The sequence below is a fragment of the Acinonyx jubatus genome, chromosome E1 (assembly GCF_027475565.1).
Source record: "Acinonyx jubatus isolate Ajub_Pintada_27869175 chromosome E1, VMU_Ajub_asm_v1.0, whole genome shotgun sequence".
Classification (NCBI taxonomy): Eukaryota; Metazoa; Chordata; class Mammalia; order Carnivora; family Felidae; genus Acinonyx; species Acinonyx jubatus.
Window position 1 is genome coordinate 9,129,298 of NC_069397.1, and position 25,577 is coordinate 9,154,874.

Genomic DNA, 25,577 nt, shown 5'->3' on the forward strand with positions numbered 1-25,577 from the left:
ATTCATTTGTATTCATTTGTGAATGTGCACAAATGACAGTCACCGTCCTTAGCACCATTAACTGCACTTGGTTGACCAGATGTAGATCCTGAGAGAGACCAGAGACCGCAGTGACTCCAGGGTCTCTGGCTGGCCACAACTAACAGAAAGCAGAGGGAGGAGAAGGCAGGTGGGGAAGGAGGCCCGGGAGAGGATGCGCTCATTTGTTGAGAAGGAAGTGCCCACCGTTGGAAGAGATAATCCTCCAGTCTTTCGCACCCTGGATCTTGCTGTGTGTGCCAAGAGGGCAAGACCCTGACCACTTGTTACCTGGGCCACTTCTCAGTGTTGTCTTTGTGGGGAGCAACCTTGAAAGATGAGGTCGTGTCTCCCTCTGGGCTTGCTTCCTGCTTCCTGCATGAGCAATGGATTCCCAAGCTCTATTCCCAAGTTCCCCCATGATGCAAACCCACTGCTTGCAGAGCATCCCTCTGGGCCCGTCGTGCTGCCCCATGGGAACTCAGAGGCAAGGGAAATTGATGCAAATATGCAGCTTCTCATGCTGTGTGCGCCTGAGTAATAAAGTCCTGTGTCTCTGACCCCGGAGTCTCGTGTCTTCTGCCAACATCGATGAATCAGTAACAGGTTAACTTATTAGCTTATGAGTTGGAAAGAGAGACCTGGGGACATCGGTGTGCGCACGGCAGGTAAAGCCATGAGTATAAATAACATTGCCTGGGAAGAGGTCTGGGGCGTAGTCTGGGTAACACCAACAAGGAAAGGATGAAAGTAAGAAAAGGAGCTCCCGGATGACCTCAAGAAAGAAATCTAGAGGGGAGTAATGCCTTACAAGCCAAGGGAGTAGAGTTTCAATCAAAACAAAATAGGAAACAGGAAGACACGCTGCTTAAAAATCAAGACTGAAAGCAACCACTGAACTCAGCAACTAGGTGACTGGCAGAGACATTTCAATGACATAGTGTGGCCAGAAGCCGCCCCCCCCCCCGCCCACTCCAGAAGAGGAGAGAATGGAGGTAAACATCTTAAATAAATGTCTCCAAAAAGCTTAGCTGAAAAGGAAAGAGAAAGGTGGAGCATTGGTGACTGGAGGGGATGCAGGCAAATGAAAGCTTTCCCTGTAAACAGATGGGAGAGATCTGAGCAGATTATACACGAAAGAGAACAAACAAGTCAGGAAAGAGGGAAAAGTGGAGTAAAAAAAAGAAAAACTCAGAGTAAGGAAAGATGGAATCAGGTCTCTGCAGAAGAGGAAAAGGATGACATTCAGATCCCAAGTGAGGGACTGGCCGGGACCCTCTTCCACTGAGGTGGCATTTGCCCCAACCACACGCCCAACCTGCCCGCTCAGATTGTGGTTTGCCTGCAGGTGCGTGGAGTCCCTGGTCCCTAGGGAGGGGCCTGGTCAGCAAGTTTCCCTGCTGGTCACCATGCCTGGCAGTCCTCCAGGCCAGAGATGACAGGCACCAGAGTGTTTCCCAGCCTGGGTTATTTGGAGATGCCATCAGTCGTACTCCCCACACAAAGGGTCCAGGCAAGTTTGGAAGGTGTTGGGTAAGGCCTGTGAAGCCAGCCTCCAGGAAGACTGAGTGTTCCCTGCCAGTAGAGATGGGCATTTGGGAGTGGGGCATCCGAAGGGAAAAGAAAGCCTTCTGGGGGAGACACAAGGGCTTATCCTCCGGGTCCTCGGGGTTGGCGGAGAAAACACCCATGGGAAGACCCCAGTGCGGCTCACAGAGTAGGGAAAGGAACTGTCCTTTGCAGAACACCTGCACTCTGCTTGGAGATTCTGCGGCCCCTCCTCCCACTCTCCCAATTCTTGACACAGTGTTCTTATCCCCACATGACAGAGGAAGGAGCTGAGGGCTTGCCTGATGTTCAGCACGCAGTGCGTGCCGGGGGCCAGCTCTCTATGACTTGGGAACTGCTCCCTGTCCCCGTGGCCCCCACTGTCCTCCGCACTAAAGCGTCAGCCAGGGCCTGGGTCAGGGGCAAGCGCACACAACGTTAGCACTCCTGCAGCCCTGCGGACAACACGGGGGCAGCCACCACCGCCTACGAGCATGCTCTGTGCCAGGGAAGGCGCCCCAAGTGCCTTAGCCTTCTCTCCCGCAGGGCCCTGGTTGGCTTCCCAAGCACCATCAGACCTCACGGGGGTCTGATCCCTTAGGGGCTAGACCTGGCAGAGGGAGGGGGCCAGCAGGACTGGGTAGTTGTTGGCCCTACATGCAGGCATGCCTCTGCTTTTTTGCACGGGGTGACCCGGAAGAACCTCGCCCAGAGGTGTGAGAGCAAGAACATGAGGAGACAACAGTTCTTTACATCTTGATGGTCCAGAGCCTTTAAGGGACTGACGGGAAGCAGCCAGAGGGGCTCTCTCCATAAAAGGGCACGCCCACGACACACAACCTTGGACACAGTTTACGCCTCGGAGTGCCAACCACCGCCACCCCCACCCGGCCCTCCCCCGGCGCCCCCTCCGCAGGCCAGGTGTCAAAGGAGCCTAGGGGCTGGCTAAAAAATGCAGATCCCCCGGCCGCACCGCGGAGACTCTCATTCAGTGGGTCTGGGGCCACGCCCGGGAGCCTGCGTTTTTAACCAGCACCTCAGATGACTTCGGCACCGACGCGTCGCAGAGCCCACTTTGAGAAACCCGACTCTGGGGCTAAGACACCCCCCCCCCCCGCCCCCGCCATGTTCCAAAGTTTCCCCATCTCGTCGGGCACACGGACCGCCTCCCCTCACCTCCCGCGGGCCTCGCCCTCGCGCGCGGTCGTGGAAGCGTCTGGGAAACCCGGCGGGGGCCCAGAGCGAGGGTCCTTGGGGCCTGCTCGCCCCCGGCGCCAGCGCGCCACGGCCCCGGGAGGCGCCGCGCGGTGGCCGGCAGGGGGCGCGGTACCGAGGACGGCGCCGGAGGGGTGTCCGGCGGCCCCAGCCCGGAGCCGAGGGGCGGGAGGGAGATGGGAGGGGAGCGCAGGGGAGCGGGAGAAGGCAGGCGGGAGGCGGGAGGCGCGCGGCGGCGCGGAGCCGGGCGCGGGCGCAGGGGCGGGAGCTGGAGCCGGAGCCCGAGCCGGGGGCGGGGCCGGCCGGGGCGGGGCCGGCGGGAGGGCGGGCGGGCGGCGAGCGCCCGGGGAGCGCGCCCGGGGAGCGCGGAGGGAGGAGCGAGGGGAGCGCGGGCAGCCGCTCGCCCCCGCCCCCGCGCCGCCCGCGCGCAACAGTTCCCCCAAAGTTGCCGCGCGGGAGGCGGGCGCGCCCGGGCGGCCGAGGGGCGGGCGGCGGGCCGGGGACGCGGCGTCGCGGCCGGGCGCGGGCAGTGCCGGCGGGCGGCGGCGGCATGGGCACCCGGCAGACCAAGGGCAGCCTGGCGGAGAGAGCCAGCCCCGGCGCGGCGCCCGTCCCCCGCCGCGAGCGGCCCGACTTCTGGGCGTCGCTGCTGCTGCGCGCCGGGGACAAGGCGGGGCGCGCGGGCGCCGGCGCGGGGCTGCCCCCCTATCACCGGCGCGTCGGCATGGTCCAGGAACTGCTGCGGATGGTGCGCCAGGGCCGGCGGGAGGAGGCGGGGACGCTGCTGCAGCACCTGCGCCAGGTGAGCGCGGGCAGGGGGCGCGGGGGGCGCGCCGGCCCCGGGAGCGCCCCGCCCCTGGCCGAGCAGGCCCGGAGCGCCGAGGGCACCGCCCAGGGCCCCCCTCTCGCGGGGATGGAGCGGGTCTGGCAGCAGGTGCCTCGGTGCTCCCGCTGAATTTGAGGCCTCGCGGGGCGGGGCGGGGCGGGGCGGGGGAAGGCTGGCCCGGTGAGGCCCGGCCGAGGGGGACCTGTTGGAATAACGTCCCCGCTTCTCTCCTCCACGGGCAGAGAGGGAGGCAGGTCCCAAGGATGGTCGGTGGGAGCGGGTGCGGGGACGGATGCCTGGTCTGCACCAAGGCGCTTTCCTTCCTCTCTACCCGCTGGCCGTCACCAGGGGTCCTCAAGGAATGCGCAGTTGTCAGTTTTCCCCTGGGGGAGTCCAAGGGCGCAGCCCTGGGACTGGTGAGGCGCCGGCCCCCAGGTCATTTGGCCACCGGGAGGCATCCTGGATTACGGGTGAGGTGGGAGACAGCGTTGATCTCCCCTGGCTTACTTTGACAGGTGCTCAGCCAGGAGTCCCTGCTGAACAGTAGAGAGAAAGGAGAGGGGGGCTGGCTTGGTTTCCCGTGTGAGTAACCTGGTGCAGGAACTTCGGGAGGCGGCCAGTACTCTGCCTTCAGCCTGTTCCTGTCCCTGCCCCATTGGTTGGGGACTGACTTTGCAGATCTGGCCAGGCCCCTTTGCTTTGGGGCTGTCCTGGGCGGCCGCTGTCATCCACCTCTCTGGCTTGTTTTCCACCCGCTTTCTTGTGAGGGAGGGGGGCCCCCCTGTTCCATGGATTTTGTTGAGTGAGTGAGACAGAGGCAGGAGTGTATACGTCCCCCATCACCAAGTTGGCTTGGACCAGCTTTGGGGGGTGGGGGTGGGTGACAGAGTCCAGGCCCCGAGGTATTCTCCATCGGTGGTGGAGTCCAGTGCGGATCAGGGAGCAGGAGACCTCAGGTGGCCTTTCTGAAGTTTTTCCATCACTAATGAAAGAGGGTGTAGGAGTGCCTTCCTTCTAGGAGCTTTCAAAATCGAATGAGATGCATGTCCCTTGTGGATTTTATACCCCCCACCCCCACCCCGCCACACACACCTTTTATATCTGGTTTATCCTGGAGTATGTTCCCAAGATGTGCGCTGCACAGGGAGAAGGAAGCAGAGGCTTGGGGACTTGGGGAGACTCGGAGCTTCTGCTCTTGCCTTAACTTTTCCAAACAGCATCCAGAATGATGCCTGAGATAGCGCCGGATCTCTAGGTTTCCTCTCTGGATTGAATCATTAGGGAAAGATGACATTACGCGCAGCGTAACTTCAGCAGTGTGTGTTTCCGTCCTCCGAAAATTGGAAACCAGCGTACGGCCTCTGTGGAAGCTCGTTCGCTTCCAAACAGAATAATGGATTTTCCAGACCTTCGTAGCCCATTCGCACACCAGACAGTAAGAAGGTTCTGCTGACCACAGGCTGTTCCCCCAGCATTGGGGTGGGTGCTTCAGGGGGTCCAGGAGAGGGGAGAGGGCTGACAGGGGGGGATCGAGACAAGCCCCTGCTTAGAAGGTAAAAGAACCAAGTAAAGCCAGCATTCTCGAGGGCCGTTCGGGTAGGGCCCAGCAGGAGTTGGCAGACATCTTGGGCTCCTCCAGTCCCCCTGAAACGGACTGTGATTCCACCTCCTGAAGCTGAACTTCTCCCTGGTTTTTGGAGAGTGACAGGGTTCTTGAGACAGGGAGCATTTCCCGAGACACGTTGGTTTTGTGTGTGGCCTGACACCCTTCTTCGTGGCAGGATTGACAGGGCTGATGGGGGCCAGGACGGGGTCAATCAGACTTGCCCTTTTCTGTGACAGCACCAGAATAACTTGCCTCCCAGCTTACGTGGGCCAGGCTCCCTTGACCTCTGGCTTGTGGCTGAGGTCTGCAGGTCTCTCCCGAGCCAGTGATGGGCTTGCCCTAGGGGCCCGGAGCGCTGCCCCGTCGCCTGGAACGCGTACAGATCAGGGCTCCTCCAAGAATTGGCCACGGGCCCTGGGCAGTGCGAGAGGGGAGCACGCCAGGTGGCCAGATGTCAGAGAGGTGGTGTTCTAGGATCCTGAGGCTGGTTAGAGGAATTTTGAGCTGGATCTGTGCTGTGCACCTACGTGGCTCTTTCTCCCGAATTGTGTTTTCCTTCCCAGTTTGCTCCTCTTGTCTGGAGGTAGTGATGTGCAGAAAGGGAATGAGCAGTCACTGAGAGATAGGGAAACACCCAGGGCCTCACCAGGGGGCGGACCAGGTGAGCCTCTCTAGGGACACAGCGGGCCCAGACAGGTGAGTGCCGTGCTCAGGGTGCTGCATCTTGCAGGTGTGTGGACCCAGACCCCTAGGGCAGGGGTAGATGAATAGGAAAGGTAGGAAGCAACAGTAGCCAGGGCAGTAACAGCGCTGGGTTACTTATTTTGCGTGGTGCATTCTCCTGTGCTTGGAAAGGTGTTTGGCTGCCGGGTTTGGGAATGCCCTGAGCGCTAGGGTCGGAGGGGGCTTAGCCTGGCGTCCTTGAGCATCTCAAGCCCCGGAAGAGCTCCGGACGCTCTTCCCAGACTAATGCACCAGACGTGCAATCTTGTGAGAATTCCCGAGGGTTCACAGACCCCAAGTTCAAGATTTGCTCCAGTCTGGTAACCGCCCGCCAGCCCCCCACCCCGCCACCACCACCACCACCACCACCACCATGTGACTTGCTACAGGCTCAGGAATGCTGTTTCCATTTCTCAGGACCTCGCGTGGCAGTTTGTGGTGGCCGTTGGTGTCATTTCTTCTGAATGCCCCTCGTTCGCCGCTAAGATTTGCAGGGTAGTTTCCCTGATTGGAGACTTTCCTGCTAGTCCGTGCTTGGCACCTGTTGGAGAGGTGTCAGGAGGCTTTGCTTAATGGTCATGATCGTGAGCCGTGGCCCCTGGGGCTCAGGCAGGGTGCCTGAGTGGACCTGTTTCTTGAGGAGCAGTGTAATCGTGAGGGGAGCCTGGGGCCAAGGTTCAGCTCTGGCAGCTTGCCTTCCAATCCTTAATCTGCTTTGACCTTGGACCCAGCAGATAATAGCTCTCTGAGCTGTATTTCCTCATTTCCCAAAGAGTTATCTGGGGTCCTGAGCAGAGCAAACGCTACAAAGTATGTGGAATTGAGTCAGCTCTGCACGTTCTCACGGGCAGTGATAACACACGAGAGAATCTGCCCAACTTTGGGTCTGGCCAGGCTACGGGCAGCGTCTTGGTATCCTTTCTCAGGCCAGGCCCAAAGAGCTTTTGGGTCTTGTCTACCTGGCCAGGGCTCAGCCTGGACCAAAAAACTCCCTGCAAGTTCAGAAGCAGTGGGGGATGCGGGACTCATGGGGACAAAAGAAGAAGCCACCTATAGATAGAGGAGGCCATTCCTCCCCCCACCGCTGGATTCCATTCCTGCAGGATGTCTCCATTCTTTCCCCACGTGCCTCTCCTTAAGTCTTGGGCTCAGGCTTGCCATCTTTAAGGAGCCCTGGGGAAGAAGTACTTTTAGGCATAGAGAGAGGGCAAATGCAGTCTCTCCGAGTCCCACAGATGCAGACTGGCTCATCGGCCGGCTTCGTGGAGCACTAGAATAAGGGGTCAGTTTCCCTAGGAGATGCCAGGCTGCAGTGGCCCACGTCCTCCTGTTCACCAGCCTCCCCGCTCTCTCATAAAGAGAATCCGACCGGATCAGTCCATTGCCACTCAGTATGGCACAGCCCTACTGGGCAGAGCTGTCCCAGGGTTAGCCTGTCCAGCCCCATTCAGTGGTGTGGCTTCGCCATGGGCGCTGGATTCAGTCTGCTGTGGCCAGAGTGGCAGGGCTGACTTCCCTCTGTACCTGGGAGCATGAGCCATGTCAGCTAATGCAAAAAAAAAAAAAAAAAGAACAACTCCCCTCCCCCTGCCCGGGGCCAAGGGTAACTTGCTTCCTAGGGGGACTGAATAGTAGGCAAGCATTTAGAGGCTCCCTGGGGTCCTGGATACTAGGCAGGTGCTTCCTGGCTGGAGTCAGAAAGATGAAGAAAATAGCCTTGAAGGTCACCTTTTTCTTCTGACACCCCACCTGAGACCATCTCTTTAGGTGAGCAGGTTGGAGGACACCGAACACGGAGGTCTCCCACCCTTTGGCCTTGATCTTATTCTTCCCTGACTTGAAATGCATTTCCTTGTGTCCAATGAACGCTTCTTGCCTTTCCAAGGCCGCCCTCCGTGTCTGCCCTTGGCTCTGAGATTCACTTGCCTTTTTGGTCCTACCACAGTGGGTAGCGTTTAATCATCCGTACGCAGTTTCTCACCTGACATAGATTTTGTTTGTCAGACTAAGTCATATGCTTCCCGAGCGTGGAGACCCCACCATCTCCCCCGCCCCGCCCCCGTTGTCCCTGGCATGATACTGAACACCCACAGGCCTATGACATTCTTCAGTAAGTCTGTGCACTGTGAAGATGTGCGTCCACATGTCACCACTGTCACGGTGTGTCCTCAGAAGGCTCGTGAATCCCCAGCCACAGCTGTGCATCTGGGGGCTTATTTATGAGAAGCATTAGTATGACCGTGAGATCTGACACGTTTGCTCTCTGTGTCATTGGATGCCTGGGAGCAGTGTCCGCGGGGCTTGGCTGTTCCTGGCGGCCTGCCAGGTGGTGGTGTTCTTGGAGAGAGGAGTGGCCCGCTGCCCGGCCTCCGTGGGCACCTTGGGGATCCCATCCTGCAGGTGCAAGTCTGGAGCCTCTGCCGAGGTGGCCGCGAGGGGGCTGGGGGGTGGGGGCCGAGCCTGAAGGGAGAGCCTGGCCTCCACATTCCCGATCGGCTGCTTGTGCTGAATCATGTTCGTTTCACCCACAAAGAGAAACCTTCCTTTTTTAAAATCCACCGCTCTCTGACTGGGCTGGGCACAGGCATTTCCAGTAATAAAGGTGCGGAAGGAATCCAATGCCGGGGCCTGCTTTGCTGGTTTGCAAGGCCAGGGACACGGTAGCCTCTGTATGGGCAGCCATGACCGCGGGGCTCGGGCCTGGGCCGGCTGTCCCGACTTCACATCTGGTGGGCTGGGGGCCTTCTTTCTGGAACACATGCCCACCTCCTCAGAGATGACCAGGATCTGCTTTGCTGTTTGTCTTCAGAGCTCCTGAAATACCCTGGGGTCCACGTATGGACACCCCTCCTTGGTGACCTGGGACACCCCCTGCCCCTTCCCCCAATGTCATTTCATTTCCGTGTGTGCTTCTCTCGAGCAGAGGCCATAGATCATGTACTGGGCACAGTGGGTTTTCAAGAGATCCTTGTCGAATGGATTTTAAACTTCTTCTCGGGCATACTTCCCCGAGACCACTGCTCCTCTTTCTCAGCAACCAGCGTGGTCTGGCTCAGACTTCTGGAGTGTTTCCACCCCAAGCACGGAGCCAGGTTATCCTTCCAGTAACCTGCAGAGTTGGTATTGTCCCCGCTCCCCATTCTCTGGGTGCCAGCAGCTCCTGTGCACCCTGCACGCCCCCTGCAGGTGAGAGCCACCTGGCACAAGGGTCACCCAGGTGACCAGGGTCTTTTCTCTGGCTTCCCCACTGGGATGCTCAAGGGGTGGGGTCGACATCCCCACTTTAAGGAGGGGATCTCCGCCTGCCATTTCTCCCGCCCTTCCCCTCCAAGAGCAGAGCCATGGGTGACCCTCAAGCAAAATCACACACACACACACACACACACACACACACACAGCCGCGTCCTGCACGAGCAGCCTGTTCTGATGAGGACGGTGACCTTGGAACACTCGGGGGGGTGGGGGTAGTGTGGGCTCGCCACAGTGCCTCTTCTCCCCACCCCACCCACCAGCCATGAGCAGGGCCCACGTGGCTCTCCGGGAGCATTTCCCAGCTTTTTTTTTTTTTTTTTTAACTTTTATTAGCTCAAACTCCTGGCTGCCACAGCCATATGGAGTTCTGCTGACGGCTGCTGCTCAAAGGCATGTGGCATTTTGATGTTTCTAACTTCATCTTCACCAGCATAGATGCAGGAGTCCGGCTGGGAGTGGGGGGTGTCTGAATGTGTTGCCTGGTAGAGAGGTGGCCTCCTCCAGGCTGCCCCCCACCCCTGCTCAGCCCTGCATGCCCACAACTAGTTTTCTGCTTCTCTCTGCATTTACACGTTTCTCTCTGTGTCCCTTCCTTTCCTCGGGAGGGTTGGTGATGGGGGGCGGGGGAGAAGCAAACGCTTTGCCTCTTATTAGTCGGCCTGCTTTTGGTCAACTTCCCTCTGCGGCACACCCCAGCCTCCATGGAGAAAGGGGTCCAGCTCATTTCAGTCGCCTGCTTGGTGGGCCGGTGCCTTGGGCCGGAGAGTGGTCATTGGAGACACCCCTCCTGTCTGCACATTGCTTTCCAGTCCACAAAGCGTTCTCCCTCGTTTCTTTTGCTCCTTAAATAGTCTTGGGAGGTTGGCAGGATATTGCTTACAGTGAAAAAAAAAAAAAAAAAAAAAAGAATGGCGGGGGGGGGTTTAATATTATGAAAGCACTGTATAATCATTGTAGTAAAATATGAAAAGTCAGATGAGCAAAAATAAGACAGCAGGAATGAATTCCTCTATTTCACAGTCGAGTGCCTGTTCTTCGAGGCACTCTTCTAGGCGCTGGGGAGGCAGGAGGCAGGCAAAAAGGAAAAGTGGTACTGGTAATTGTTTCCCTGCCGCCTGGAGGGTTTGTGAGGACCCAAGAGGCAGGCGCTGAGCATTGGCCCAGAGAAAAGGGCTCCGCGGAGGTGGCTCCCTTCGCTGGCAACCGGGAGCCCTGGTTCCGGTCCCAGCTCAGACCGTACCGGGTGCCCAGCTCCTTCCCTTCTCTGGCCTCGGTTTCCCCATCTACAAAATGAAGGGGCGGTGTATGGTTGAAATGACCACTGAGGCTGTCTGCCATCGCTCAGGTTCCCCCAGGCTCCAGTGGTTTCACAAAGACCCATTCATTCCCATCTGTGCCCAGTTATGTCTTCCAGGCCCTGAGCTGGATTCACATCCATGCCCTGAGGTCACTCCCTTGTCCCCAGCCAGTGGAAGAGCCGGGGACACGGGGAGGGCCTTCTGGAGGGAAACAGCCCCCTGGGGCTCTGGGGTTGACCCCGGCACAGCCCGCACACTGGCCACTGCAGAGGCCAGCCTGTCGCGCACGCAGCAGCCCTTGCCGGCCTACCCTTCCTCTGACGGAGGAGGGTGGTAGTCACACAGTGTCAAGGGCAGAAGCCGGGGCAGCGGACTTGCACACCGTCCTGTAGCGTCCTGTAGGCTGCGATTCGCGAGCAAAGACCCGTGTTCAGAGAGGCCTGCGTTGTCCTGTGAGCCCTTCACCCAGGGTGTCACGAAGGACAATGAGGACTGTCTCCAGGCTTAGCCAGGCCCTGCGGGGACCTGCAGCCTGTGGAACTCCCTCAGGCTCCCTCTCTTCCCCCTCTGCTCCCAGGAGGTCGCCCGCGCCCCTCTCACATCCGCCTCTCTCCTCTCCCTCCCGCAGGGCAGGCCTAGCTCAGGGTTCAAGATTCCCCTCCTTGGTGCCTCTCTCCTGCCCACAGAGACCCAGTCTCCCAGCCTGGGCAGAGCGGGGGTGGGGTGGGTGGCCCCGGGAAGGAGTGGGCAAAGCAGGGCCCGCCCCGGTGCTTGTTTTTAGCAGAATCAGAGGAGCCCCTGGTTCTGTAGACGGGCGGCGAGTGAGTGTAGGGCCAGCCGTAGCGGGTCACATTCCCGCTCTGCCATTGACTCTGGCCACAGACGCGGAGAGGTTGGGCTGGGCAGAGAGCCAGGGAAGTGGCCGTAGGGGATGGCGGGGGGGTGGGGGTGGGGGTGGCATTCGCAGGTGCAGGGCACGTGGCACAGGCTAGCTGCTTTGCAAACTCCTTTTCCCCCACAGGGCTTCTGGGTGGACACAGGCGCTGAGCCTGGAGGCTGCAGGAAGCCAACCTCCCTCTCCTCCTCCCCTGCCCCGAAGGACCCCTCCCAGCAGCCCTGGTGCTTGGGTCTGGCCCTCTCCGGTGCATGCCTCCCTCCAGGCCCTTAGCCTAGGCTCCCCGAGAGCATCCCAGTGCCTCACTGGGAGCTCCGACTCTCTTTTTCCCCTCCAGGAACCCCCGCCCCGTCCGCACACACACAGCTGCTCTCCCCGCAGAGCCAACGGCTGCCCAAGGAGGCTTTCAGGACACCCCTCTCCCACTGAGGGCCACCAGGCAGGGGTGCGACCCCTGGGGGAGACTGGAAGCCCTCCCCACTCAAGCACGGCAACCACCTGCAGGGAGCCGGGGACTCGTACCGGTGAAGCAGCAGTCTGTGACCACCCGCCCTCCCCACCCCTCCTCCACAGCCCCTGCTGCCCTTAGTTCTGTCCACGCAGCCACTGCCTCCGGATGCTTTGGGCTCAGGCCCCACATGGAGAGCCGGGAGTGGGGCAGGATTCCCTCCCACGGTGCCGGGGGCAGACAGAGACCGGGAGAGTCCACCCCGTCCCCCCCGCCAGATGTCAACCCGGCTGGTCCCAGCACACCCAGCAGACCCACCCCCAGCGTGCAGAGCACCCTGAGGGTTGGAGGGGGGGTGGGCGGGTACAGGAGATGTGGGTGCTGCTCAGGAGAGAATGCTCTGTGGTCAGCTGGGAGGCCGTTCAGGCTTCCTTGGCCCCGGCGGAATCCCAGCCCAGAACGCAACGCGTCTTTCTGATTTTCACTCCTGGCAAATGGTCAGACTGCCCAGCCCATAGCTCTGCACCCATAACTCAGAGACAGGACCAGGGCTCTCATCCCTCGGCCGCCCACACGGGGCCGCCTCACCCAGCCCAGCCCAGCCTGTCCTGACAATGACATCACCCACTAACAGTGCCTGACTCTGCTCCCCTCCCCATCCTCAGATGCTGCTCAAGCCGGCCATTCTGGGGGGGACAGGGAGGGTGTCCTCTGTCCTCTTTGCACCTGCCAGGGCCCAGGTGTTGAAGATTCCACCTCCAGCATCATACAGTAAACTCAGTGTGACTCTGACGTATTTGCCGAGATTGGCTTGTGATCTCTTAGGGCTCCTGATGTCCTTCCCGTGGGGCTGTCACTTTCTCCCTAGGTAGGTGAGTGAACAAGAGAAAGCAAGGGCTACAGAGAGGAAGGAGCATGGGAGGGGGCTCTAGGCCCGCCTGGCACCAGCTGCTGGGCCAGTCCTCTGGCCTTTTGATCGGCCACTTGACCATCTTGCCTACCGTGGTCTCATCGGCTCACTCCTGGCTGTGGTCCTGGGTCCCAGCCACCAGAGAACAGGGAGGGCTGGGGTTTGAATGTCCTTAGAGCTCCAAGGGAGCTTGGCTCTGCTCCTTCCCTGCTCCCTGGAGGAATTGGATGGAGAGAAGGGGCTCCTGTGGTTCCTTTCAGTGAGGAAGCCTGCTGCAGTCAGAGCTGAGATGCTCTGTGGGAGTGCAGGCCCAGAGGGGAGTCGTGGCCTGCCCAGGATCCCACAAGACTGGGCCCAGGTGCCTGCCTCCCAAGGCCCTCTCACCCCGTGAACCCTGGAGAAACAGCTGGGGCCTGTGTGTGTCCCAGGGAATAACCCCTGAGCTTCCTTGGGTCGGGACTCATGGCTCTGGGTCCCATCCTCAAGGGCAGGACGAGGGAAGGGCTCTGGGCCTCTTTGTGGGGCAGGAACCCTGGCCGTCCCCGCACCCTTGTGTGAACCGGCAGGAGCAAAGGGGTGGGGAAGCCAGACCTCCAGGGAGGGGAAGGGTGGGGAGTGCCGTTCCTCCGAGCACATTCTCTAAGCGGGCTCCAGGCTCCGAGCTGCCAGCACAGAGCCTGACACGGGGCTCGAACCCTCAAACAGTGAGGTCGTAACCTGAGCGGAAGTTGGACGTTTAACCAACTGAGCCACCCAGGTGCCCCCGTGACAGTTTTTTTGTTCGTTTGTTTTTTACAGTGAGATCGGAGGGACTGACAGCACAGAATCCGCTTTGGATCCTCTGTCTCCCTCTCTCTGTGCCCCTCCCCCCCCCATACTCCCTCTCTTTCTCTCAAAAATAAATAAACATTAAAAAATAAATAAGGATGTGGAGACCGTGGCGGCCCAGGCTATGGTGAGCTCACGGGGGAGGAAGCAGGGAGCAGACCACGACCTGAAGACAAAGAAGGTGGTCGTGAGCTCACTGCCCCCCACGTTAGGGCCACACCTCTGCTCCCGGTCAGCCTGAGGACACCCCGGGGCTTTGGAGGTGTGGAGGCCATTCAGTGAATCCAGGTGAGCCAGGATGCCTCGTCGCCTTGGTTTCTCTCCGTGAGATGCAGGGCAGCTCTGTGCCCCTGCAGGGCCTTTTCGGTTAGCACAGGACAGTCAGGTCCTGGTGAGTTCAGCCCCACCCAGACATCCATGCCCTGCACGGCTGCACTTGGCCGCCTCAGCGAAAGTGCACACAGTTCAGCTGAGGCCAGTCAGGATCCTCGCCCCTTTCCCACTCGTCTCCTCGGAACAGCCTTCCCAGATCACCTAAGGCAGGGAATGGTAAAATGTCAGCCAGCACATGATTTCTGCCTCTGAGCCAGATGCTCACCCTCTTCTTCCTAAATCGGGGCGGTAGAGCAGTTGGGCATCTTCTGTAAGGTTCTGGCTCAACATTCCTGCCTCTCAAAGGGTGTCAGACAGAATCAGAAACATCCTGAGCGGGAGCACCGAGGGTCAAGCAGGGACATCACGGTGTCCCTTCCTCGCTGCCCTTCCCACGGGCTCTGGCCCCTCCTCTTTCCAAGGATCCAGGAATTCCCCTCCAGCTTCCCAGACTGTTTTTCCATTCCCGCCTCTGCTAGCACGAGGGGAAATAAGGTCTGGATACTTCCCACCCCCTGCAAGTACCCCCCCACAACTCCAGATGAAATCAGTTCATTCGATCTGATTTCTCCTCTGCGGTGCCAGTCTTCCAAATTTTGTGTTGTTCTCAACCGCAGACCTGTATCTCCCACTTCCTCTGGAATTGTGGAGTTTGGGGGTGAAAACACTCGTGAGCAGGATGCTTGCCCCTTGGGATTTCCAGACCACCGCTGGCCCGGAGACCGTCAGGAGTGTGGAGGGCTATGGCTCTTAGATATGGAAACTCAGACACAAAAGGTTCCAAGTTACCCGTTCCGAGAACTCCCGTCCCTCCAGAATTCACCTGCTGGTAGAGAATCCATCACATGGGACGAGAAGGATGGAAACGCTTTTGGTAGGACACCTCTCAAAGAGAAGACCCAGAAGTGGGCACCTGGGGGTATAGGGAACATAGGCGAGGTGGAGACGGCCATGCCCAAAAAGGAGAGGGGTTTGGGGATGGAAGTAGAGAAACTGTTTTAGAAAACTAGCCCGGGGCGCCTGGGTGGCTCAGTCGGTTAAGCCTCCAACTTCAGCTCAGGTCATGATCTCATGATTTGTGAGTTCAAGCCCCGCGTCGGGCTCTGTGCTGATGGCTCAGAGCCTGGAGCCTGCTGAGAATTCTGTGTCTCCCTCTCTCTCTGCCCCTCCCCTGCTCACACTGTTTCTCTCTCTCTCTCTCTCTCAAAAATAAACATTAAAAAAAAAAAAAAACTAGCCAGAGGTTGGTCAGGAAGCCCAAAGGAGTGAGGGCAGCCAACTGGGAACTTGAGAGCAGGTGTTCTAGCATGGCACTCTGACGTCCCACCCAGCCATGATCTTGAGGAAGGAGGGCCACCAGGGGAAATCTTGCAGGCAGAATGCAGGGAGGCTGGGGTGGAAGGAGAGGCCCAGGACCCTGGTGGAAAGCTCTGAGGCTTCGCTGGCCCTCTCACCTCACCCGCCCCCACCTCCACCTGCACCCCTCCCTCCTGGTCCCTCAAAGTGGTGGACAAATCAGACAAAGCCCCCCCCCCCCTTCCTTTGCAGTCTCTAAGTCTCACTGATTCCCTCTTGCTGCTGCTGCTGGTGGCCCTGTTCCTGCCGTCTGTGGGGACAACGAGGCCCTGAGGAGCAGGGCCTTAGGATGGGGAAGATTCCACCTGGCCCGGGAGCCCTCGGAGAGCACATCTGTGGCTCCCTTGCTGGGCCCCCTCCTGCCTTCCCCGCTGCCCAGAGAATGGTGCACAGCTCCTTAGCGATACGCCGTCGACCTCAAAGATTCTAAATTGAAAGGTCTTGGGGGAATTGGCTGATTCTGGAGGTGCTGACAGGGCCAAGGCCACGGACGCTGGGAATCTCCTCCTCTTCCTCCCTCCTTGCCACTTCCTGCTTGGAGGTGGGAGTGAGCTGGGTCAGGCTGGATCCCTGCTCCAGTGTGACTCATCCCTGCTCACCCAGATCCCCGGAAGCTTTGCCTGGGCCTTGCCTCCGACCTGGAGATTTTAAAGTGGTAAAGACCCTCTGTTTGTTGGGACAGTTACTTTTATGTGTCATCTTGGCTGGGCCACAGTACCCACTTTTGGTCAAACCCAAGTCTGCATGTCACCGCAAATGGACGGTTAGATGAGACTAACGTTTAAATCAGTGGACTCCAGGGGTGCCTGGGTGGCTCAGTGGGTTAAGCATCCAACTTCAGTTCAGGTCATGGCTCATGAGTTCGAGCCCCACGTCGGGCACTGGGCTGACAGCTCAGAGCCTGGAGTCTGTTTCGGATTCTGTGTCTCCCTCTCTCTCTCTGCTCCTCGTGCGCTCTCTCTCTCCTTCTCAGAAATAAACATAAATAAATCAGTAGACTTTGAGTAAAGCAGATGCCCTCCAGAAAGTGGTGGGCCTTGTCCAATCAGTTGAAGACCTTGAGAGAAAAGGCTGGAATTCTGCCTCCAGATCGCCTTCAAACTCAAGACTGCAAAATCCACTCTTTCCTGGGTCCTCAGCGTCCCAGTCTACCCTACAGACTTCAGACTTGCCAGATCTCATGAGGCTGTTCCTTCTCTCTCTCTCTCTCATATGCAAACACATACACTGTTAGTTCTGTTTCTCTGGAGAACCCTGACTAGTACCCTTGTCCTCTATGAACTGGGGGCTGGAGAGAAGGAGTTAGAAACTTCTGGGGACTCTGGGGCCCTCCTGTCCCCGCTGCTCGCTCACTGTGTGAGACAACCGTCCACACCTCAGCTTCTCACTCCGAGAAATGGGCTGTTTCTGTCCTACTTGGAAAGCAGGTTGTTAGGAGCCAGAAGGAGCCTGTAAGTCACTCCTCCACCTCTTTGCCATTACCTACAGTTCCCTTGACCATGGACCAAAGCTTTCATCTGAAACAAACAAAACTTACCCCAGCGAGGACAAATGCATCCCCCGGAAAGCATAAACAACTCCTGCAGACTATTTCCCAAGCAGAGGGATCAGGAGGGCGCTGGGACTGATGACAAATTGCCGAGAATCCGTGGAATGTAGAAGCCAGGGGACCTCAGGGACCCTCTGGCCCCAGGCTTTCTGCAGAGTCCCAGCCCCACAAGACGCACTGGGAGTGGGGGAGGGGCTCGGCAACCAAGTTTGGGAAGCAGCGCAAATGCCAGCACCCTTCCCGAAGTCCTGAAGCACAGTAGCCAAAGCGTCCGACAGGAGAAAAGAAATGGCTGTTTGTTGAATTCCTTGTGTTCCAAGCCTCTGATGGGCCGCTCTCTCCTACTTTCTGCTCGCTCTTTAGGAGGAATGAGCCAGTGCCATCTGCATTTGTAGGTGACGTTGCTGCCACGTGCAGGGGATGGTTTACTCGGAGCCACACTGTTACTTGGGGCCCAACCCTGGACAGGGACCCGGTGGTCCCCTGTCCCACCCCGAGCAGCGTCTAGGTGGAGATGTGACCACAGGGGAGCAGACCAGACCCACCTCGGGCCCGCTACACCCTTTCCGCTGACTTTATATCTTTCTAAAGAGAAAGTATCTTTGTGCTATTTATTTGTTGCCACTGCCGTTCCTTGGACTTTAATTCAGTGACACTTGGCAACAGCCAGGCATCTGTTTCCAGGGGACTGTTTCATGCAAAGAGTATCCTTTTGAAAGACTTCGAAGATAACACACAAATCACACGCAGCAGCCATAAAGCCCTGCGCCTGGGGAAGCTGCTGACCGGCCCCTGCACCCTGGTGGGGAGGGCAGTTGCAGCAGCCCAAGCACTTGTCACAGTTAAGGAGGGCCGGCCTGCCCGGATGCTGGCTTCAAAACCCTGCGGGGGGCCAGGTGGCCTAAGAAAAGCAGGAGAGTGGCCAGCCCTCCCCCCGCTGGGGGACACAGCACCCTGAGATGGGACCAGAGAACCTCACTCCTTGCCCCACGCCCCTCAGCCAGGCCGGCAAGTTGGGCCAGGGGCATGCACACACACACACACACACACACACACACACACACACACACACACATACATACACACATCCCACATGCATATACATATACACACATATATACACATGTATACGTACAAATACAGACTACTTGTGGGTGCTTGGCTTTTCTTAATTGCTATTTAATATATTGAAGTGGAGGGGTGCCTGGGTGGCTCCATGGGTTAAGCATCTGGTTTGGGCTCAGGTCATGATCTCATGGTTCATGGCTTTGAGCCCCGAGGCGAGCTCTGTGCTGACAGTGCGGAGCCTGCTGGGGATTCTCTCCCTCCCCCTCTCTCTCTGCCCCTCCCACACACCCATGTTCTCTCTTTCTCTCTCTCTCTCAAAGTAAATAAACTTATAGATAGATAGATAGATAGATAGATCGATCGATCATGGGCCACCAAGAGGTGGATGCTTAACCAACTGAGCCACCCAGGCACCCCTGAAGTGGAAATTTTAAAGCCTACCATTTCACTAAGATTTTATGGTTAACATACAAATACCATTATTCTGCCGATGAGTCTAGTAAATTTAACCATTGCTTTTAAGGGTGTGGGGCTTATAACTTCAGTAACTAAACTTCTTTAGATATCTGAGTGATTTTACTGATTTAACATACCCAGCTTTCTTAAGTTGATAAGTAGCCTTCCTATAAGAAGCAGGACTTTCCCAAGTTCCTAAACAGTTCTTAAAATTTAACAGATGAAGCTTATAAATAGGGCGACTATCAACTTCTCCTAAACATTTTGAGTGGGCTTCATGCCCAGCGTGGGGCTCAAACTCATGACCTTGAGATCAAGAGTTGCACACTCTACCGACCTGAGCCAGCCAGGCGCCCCAAAGATAGAAGGTGGGGTTTTTTTTAGGTTTTAGTTGTTTTTTGGTTTGAGGTGGTTGTTGTTCTGTTCTGTTTTGTTTTGTTTTGTTTTGTTTGTAGGCTCTAGGCCCAAAGTGGGGCTTGAACTCAATACACTTGGACCCCAAGATAAAGATTCCACCAACTGAGCCTGCTAGGCACCCCATGAGTTCTCTTCAGCATTTCAGAACTGTGGCAAACTCCGCCTAATCCTCTCTCAGCATTCCGCTGGAAATCATAAGCCTGAAGGCAATTACTCAATTACCCGTTTTAAATTGGAATTGCAAGGCTAATCTGTTAGGTACTCTAATATACCTAATTCTCTTAAACATTACAGATGTGTGAAACGCCAGATGCGTGTATTCCTAAATTTATCTGAGCTTGATTTGCTTCAGTATCTCAGGGCTTCATTCAACCCTTTCTGGGTGAAGGACACTTTGTTGCCACGGAAACGGTTTTACTGTTCAGGGCGCAGGAGCCTGGGGTCTGGTTGCTTGAACCTCGCACCTGCACCTAGGCGGTGGTGGTCTGAGCCCCATTGTTCCCTCTCTCTCCAGCACCCTCCCCCTCCCCCTCCCCACCCCCAAGCCCCACCTCCTCCTCTCTCTTGGATCCTATTGTTTCGCACTTCCTACCTCGGTAGGGTCAAAGGATCGCTTCACAGATTTCTACTTAGTGCTCCAGCCTTTCAGAGGTCCTCCCTCTCCCCCCCCCCCCGCCCCCCCCATTCTTCCTGTCCTCAGGGCAGCTATCTAGAACTCCTCCTGTGGGGCACACACTCTCACACCATGGGCTCCTTGGCTCCCAGATCTTCCCTCCAGGAGGGGTCAACGCCAACGACAAGAATCACAGGGAATCAGAAGGAAGATTCCTTAGCAGTTACCTTCCCTCATAGTACAGAAACCTGCTACAGCAGCGCTGAGTGATTATCTTTCTGCTGCTTGCATACTTCCAATGACTGTGAGCTCATCACCTGCTTTTTTTTTTTTAATTGCGGTAAAGTAGACATAACATAAAATTCACCATTTTAGGGGCGTCTGGCTGGCTCAAGGGGAGCATGTGATTCTTCATCTTGGGGTTGTGGGTTCGAGCCCCACACTGGGTAGAGAGATTACGTAAAAATAAAATCTTCTAGGGGCTCCTGGGTGGCTCAGTCGGTTAAGCATCCGACTCTTGATTCGGGCTCAGGTCCTGATGTCACGGTTCATGAGTTCCAGCCCTGCCTCGGGCTCTGTGCTGACTGCAAGGAGCCTGCCTGGGGCTCTGTCTCCCTCTCTCTGCCCCTCCCCTGCTCTCTCTCTCTCTCTCAAAATAAATAAAGATGAATTTATTTTTTTTTTTAATTTTTTTTTCAAAGTTTATTTTTGGGACAGAGAGAGACAGAGCATGAAAGGGGGAGGGGCAGAGAGAGAGGGAAGCACAGAATCGGAAACAGGCTCTAGGCTCTGAGCCATCAGCCCAGAGCCTGACGCGGGGCTCAAACTCACGGACCGCGAGATTGTGACCTGGCTGAAGTCGGACGCTTAACCAACTGCGCCACCCAGGCGCCCCAAAGATGAATTTAAATAAATAAATAAAATCTTTTTGAAAAATTCACCGTTTTAACCACATTTAGATGTACAGTTCAGTGGCATTAAGTATATTCACTTCATCGTGCAACTATCCCCTTCATCCGTCTCCAGAACGTTTTCATCTTTCCCAACTGAAATTCAGTTCCCACTAAACAACACTGCCCCATCCCCCTCCTCCCAGCTCCTGACAGCCACCCCTCTTCTACTTTGTGTGTCCGTGCACTTGACTCCTCTAGGGACCTCATATGGGTGGAATCGTAGTCTTAGTCCTTGTGGGTCTGTCTTATCCCACCCAGCAGAGTGGGCATAGGGTTCCCCACGGTGCGGGGGCCGTCAGAATCTCCTTCGCCTCTTGTTTTGAAACGTTCTTTCTCATAGTGAGCTGGGAATCATCTCAGGGCAGGCGGGCTTCTGGGAAGCATTTCTCACCAGCCAGTCCCACCTCCTTGGGGGGCAGATAGCAAAGGGAAGGGTGCAGGGGGGCGGATACAGGCACCCAGAGAGGACCCAGGCTGGTAGAAACAAACGTAGGTTTCTTTTTTTTTTTTTTTTTTATGTTTATTTATTTTTGAGACAGAGACAGACGGAGCATGAGCAGGGGAGGGGCAGAGAGAGAGGGAGACACAGAATCGGAAGCAGGCTCCAGACTCCGAGCTGTCAGCACAGAGCCCGACATGGGGCTCGAACTCACGGACCGTGAGATCGTGACCTGAGCCCAAGTCGGACGCTTAGCCAACTGAGCCGCGCCCCTAGACAAAGTAGATTTCTGATGGCAGTGGCCCTTGGTCGCCCACGGCTGGAGGAGAGGAGGGGTCCCTGTCCACGTGCCCTCCTTGGCGCATCCCCCGGGGAAAATGCCACCTCTGTTTTGGTTGGGGGTATTAATTTCCCAGAGCTGCCGTAACAAGGGATCAGCAGCCCGGGGGCTTAGAACGGCGGAAGTGTATTCCCTTACGGTTCTAGAGGCCAGACGTCCAAATTAAGTTGTTGGCAGGGCCGCGTGCCCCCACTGCCTATGCCTTGGTGTCACCTCCTTATAAGGACACCTGTCATTGGATTTAGAGCCCACCTGGATGATCCGTTACTTAACCACATCTGCAAAGACATCCACCCCCCAGCGGCCCCCTCCATTCCCTGGGGGGCTTTTAAGACTCCTTCCTGCTTCCTCGGAGACTTGCCGGCCTCCGGTGAGCAGCTGCCTGGAGTCCTCACCAGACCCCCCTCTCTGGCTCCTCTCCCCGGGGCTGCTTTTCCCTCCTGGCACCTGCCAGTTCTCTTCCCTCCCCCCCTCCTCCTGGGAATCCCCAGGAAGGCCAGCCTGAATGTCACAGGGGAGGGGACAGAAGTTGAGTCAGCCAGTATTCCCCCGTCGGTGCCCCCCCCCCTCAGGAAGAGCTGCCTCTGATGTTCCAGAGCCGGCCGGGAGGGGAGAGAGAAGCCCGGGATGCTTCCTGCCCGCCCTCCGGACTCTAATTAATCCCCCTCTGGTGGACTGTGTTTGATTACAACCTCATTAAGTAGCTTTGCACATTCAGGCTCTGGCGGCTTCCAGATTGAAGCTGTCTGCCTTGGCTGGTTTCTACGCAGAGCCTGCGGCCTGCCGCCTTCCTCCTTCCCCTGCTCTGTTGTCGCAGAAACCGTGGAGTCATGCCTGGAGGGGAGAGACCGCGCTCATTTCCCGTGGGGCCTTCCTTCTGGGGATGAGTTTCAAACCTCAATCTGAAAGGGAAGGGGGTGGCTGCGGGTTTAAAATAGCGTGTGCCTGGCGGCCTCCTGTGCGGCTTCCCCCAGCCTTCCCCTAAAATCCCTAAGAAGACATGCCAAAAAAAGATGAAAAACACTGAAAACAGAGACAGGTGGACAGTCTGGGAGGAACCTCCCGTCTTCCTGCAGCAGCGCTGGCTCCCAGCTTCCCCTCAGGAATCTGAGGCCTCAGTGTGAGAACTCCATTAATCAGGAAGTCAGGCAGCTGCCTCTTTCCCCTCCAGCAAGCGGCAGGCGGGTGATTTGGGGATAGGAAGAGTGCTGCTTACCCCCTCCCCTCCGAGCCCTCCTCCCCTGTGCTGCTTCTGCATTCGGAGAAAGCAACGCAAGGCCCAGGAGGCCACCACCTCCAGACCGGAAGTGCAGTATGGCCGCCGGGGCTGGGAAAGTCCTGGGATGCGGACACCACGGTGGATGTTCACGGAGGAGGCCATCAAGGGCCCAGGCTGTGGGGGTGGGTGAGGATGTCCCTTCCCAAGGTCAGAGTCGCCTTGGCTCGGTGTCCCAGGCCTGGCCCCAAGCTGGCTTCTTCAGCAAGCCAGAGCCGGACGAGGTGGACTCCGTTCTTACCCAGGAAGCAGCCATGGGACAAGGCCGTGACTCTGGTCCCCGATTGCAACGTGTGGGCGCAGTTTTCCACCGACACGCAATTCTCAGACACCAGCTGGGTGCCCTGGAACTCAACTCCATTCTGGCCCCGTTTACCTGCAGGGAGCGTCAGAGCCCAAGGGTGAAGGGCGCTCAGCCCTACAAGACTGCGCCCGACCCCCACTTCAGAGGCCAAGTCAAAGTCCAGGTTGTCACTCGTGCTGTGACCCATGGGCTACAGGCTGGAGGTTCCCACTGATGAAGTTTTGGGGTGATGGTGGGGGGGCGGGATCCGGAGCCGACAGCCAAGAAAGAATTCTTGAAGACGTCTTTGGTGCAAAAAGGTGATTTTATTGGGGCGCCTGGGTGGCTCAGTCGGTTAGGCGGCCGACTTCGGCTCAGGTCATGATCTCTCAGTCCGTGAGTTCGGGCCCCGCGTCGGGCTCTGTGCTGACAGCTCAGAGCCTGGAGCCTGTTTCAGATTCTGTGTCTCCCTCTGACCCTTCCCTGTTCATGCTCTGTCTCTCCCTGTCTCAAAAATAAATAAAACGTTAAAAAAACAATTAAAAAAAAAAAAGGTGATTTTATTAAAGCACGGGGACAGGCCCCGTGGGCAGGAAGAGCTGCATGGGGTCGTGACGGATAACTCGTTATATACCCTCCGGTTGGGAGGGGTCAGGGACGGAGTAAGTCTCGAAGGAACTTTGGGAGCAAGGTTTCCAGGACCTTGAGTGGCCAGCTGCTGTTAGGAAAACACCATTTATTACCGTTTAATAAAGCCTCAAGTCGTGAGACCCTTCGGGTGTATATTGGGGGGCCATAAGCTTGGAGTACGATTGCCAGCATATATCTTGGGGCAGTTGAGAGAGAGGAGGTTTCCAAAGGAATTTTTGTATGTTAAAGTAGGCTTGCAGGTTCCTGGGGGGTCAGGAAAATGTTAAGCCAAGATTCCGTTTTGGCCCTAGTGAAGGGTCATCATCAAGGCAGCTGAGCTCCTAGAGGAGGTCGCTGCCTGTTTCAAGGACTCGTCAGTGGGCTGAAGGCAGTAAGGGAGTTTAAGTTTTCATGTGTCTTAGTTTCCCACATCGCCATGGCAAGCACTTGAACCCCTTTGTTCTTGGGCAGCCAGGAGTGTCTGAGGAATATCCCATAGATGCCACCTGCAGGGGTTGTGGGGGGGGGGGTTGCCGTTAGCCTGTACTCTGCCCTAGCTTGCCCTACGCTCCCTCATCACCACAATCCTCTCCTGGGGTTCAGTGAACTTGCCAGAGCAGCTCATAGGACTCGGGAAAGCAGTTTACTTGCTAGTTATTAAAGGATGTAACTCCACATGGAAGAGAGGGCAAGGTGTGGGGGAAGGAGTCAGAGCTTCCCCGCAGATGATCTCACTCTCCCCTGTGTCCTCGCGTCCCAAACCCGTCTCTCCAAACCCCATCTGAGGATTTTGTGGACGATTCATTACACAGTCACGACTGATGAAATCATTGGCCACTGGCGACTAACCCAACCTCCAGCCCCTAACCCTCTCCAGAGGGCAGGGAGGTGGGACCGAAAGTTCCAACCCACTAATCACCGACTGCTGGACTGCTCTCGGGGCAACCAGCCCCCTTCATTAGGTGATCCTGGGGGGCTGTCCCAAAGTCACCTCATTAACACGACACAAGACACTTCTGTCACTCTCATCATGTAGGAAATTCCAAGGGTTTTAGGAGCTCTGTGTCAGAAATGGGGACAAAGACCAAATCTATATTTCCTATATATTTTTTAATTAATTAATTAATTAATTAATTAATTTTTGAGAGAGGGAGAGGGAATCCCAAGCAGGATCTGCACTGTCAGCATAGAGCCCGACGTGGGGCTCAAACTCACAAACCTTGAACCGAAATCAAGAGTCAGATGCTCAACCTACTGAGCCACCCAGGTGCGCCCCCAAATATATATTATAAGTTACTACAAATCACAGTCTCACCACTAGACAGATGGGTCTAGTGGGTCTCACTAGATCGTGCCTCTTTCCAGGGTGAACAAGTGGGGAAAAGAAAAAACACGGGTGTAGGATAAATCAATGCTGCGGAAGCTGAACCCTGACCTCCAAAAATGATCTACAGCAGGATCCGGAAGAAGTGAACTTTGTGGGAAAAGAACAAAATGCCGCACAAAGAGGCCAAGCTGAAACGGGGGGAAAAAACCAGAGGGTGAGATGAAAAGGAGATTAATGAGAAAAATAAGAATCGGAGGAAAATGCTAGCCCACTTGCCGTCCTTCCTGGAAAGACTGAAAGTACACTCAGAACATGAGATCAAGGATGAGGACGAGGAAGGCAAACTTGAGACACTCTGAGAGAGTGTTATGGAAAGGACATGAAAAAGATAAGATCAGGGGCCCCCTGCTGGCTCAGTTGATAGAGCCTGCGACTCTTGATCTCGAGGTTGTGAGTTCGAGCCCCACGTTGCGGGTAGAGATGACTTAAAATCCTTGGGGCTCCTGGGTGGCTCAGTTGGTTAGGCATCTGACTTCGGCTCGGGTTGTGATCTCACGGTTCATGGGTTCGAGCCCCGCATCGGGCTCTGTGCCAACGGCTTGGAGCCTGGAGCCTGCTTCGGATTCTGGGTCTCCCTCTCTCTCTGCCCCTCCCCCACTCGTTTTCTCTCTCTCTCTCTCTCTCTCTCTCTCTCTCTCTCTCTCTCTCTCTCAAAAATATTTAAATTTTTTAAATAAATAAAAGTTAAAAAAATAAAAATAAAATCCTTTAAAAAAATAGAAGCGACAATCACAAGAGACTGAGAGCCACCGTCGGTTTTCCTGATGAAAAGAACAGGTTGAGAAAAGGTGGGTGTTTGTAGATGGAAAGATGGACACAGTGGCAAAAAATTTTAGTAACCAAATGTGACAGAAAAGAAAAAAATGGCATG

The 25,577-nt window shown here is 56.6% G+C and overlaps 1 protein-coding gene and 1 long non-coding RNA gene across 2 annotated transcripts in view; both read left to right on the forward strand.

The window, feature by feature from the left end:
- Window positions 1-3,171: 3,171 nt before the first annotated feature.
- Window positions 3,172-25,577, forward strand: part of LRRC75A (leucine rich repeat containing 75A) — a 46,977-nt gene continuing 24,571 nt past the window's right edge. The window contains exon 1 of the mRNA XM_027047648.2: window positions 3,172-3,583. Within this exon, the coding sequence (XP_026903449.1) occupies window positions 3,332-3,583 (252 nt within the window). The 5' untranslated portion in view covers window positions 3,172-3,331. The remainder of the gene's footprint in view (window positions 3,584-25,577) is intronic.
- LOC128313352 (uncharacterized) lies at window positions 11,208-15,138 on the forward strand. Its single transcript, XR_008293925.1, has 2 exons — window positions 11,208-11,905; window positions 12,495-15,138. It is a non-coding gene; the product is annotated as an uncharacterized LOC128313352 (long non-coding RNA).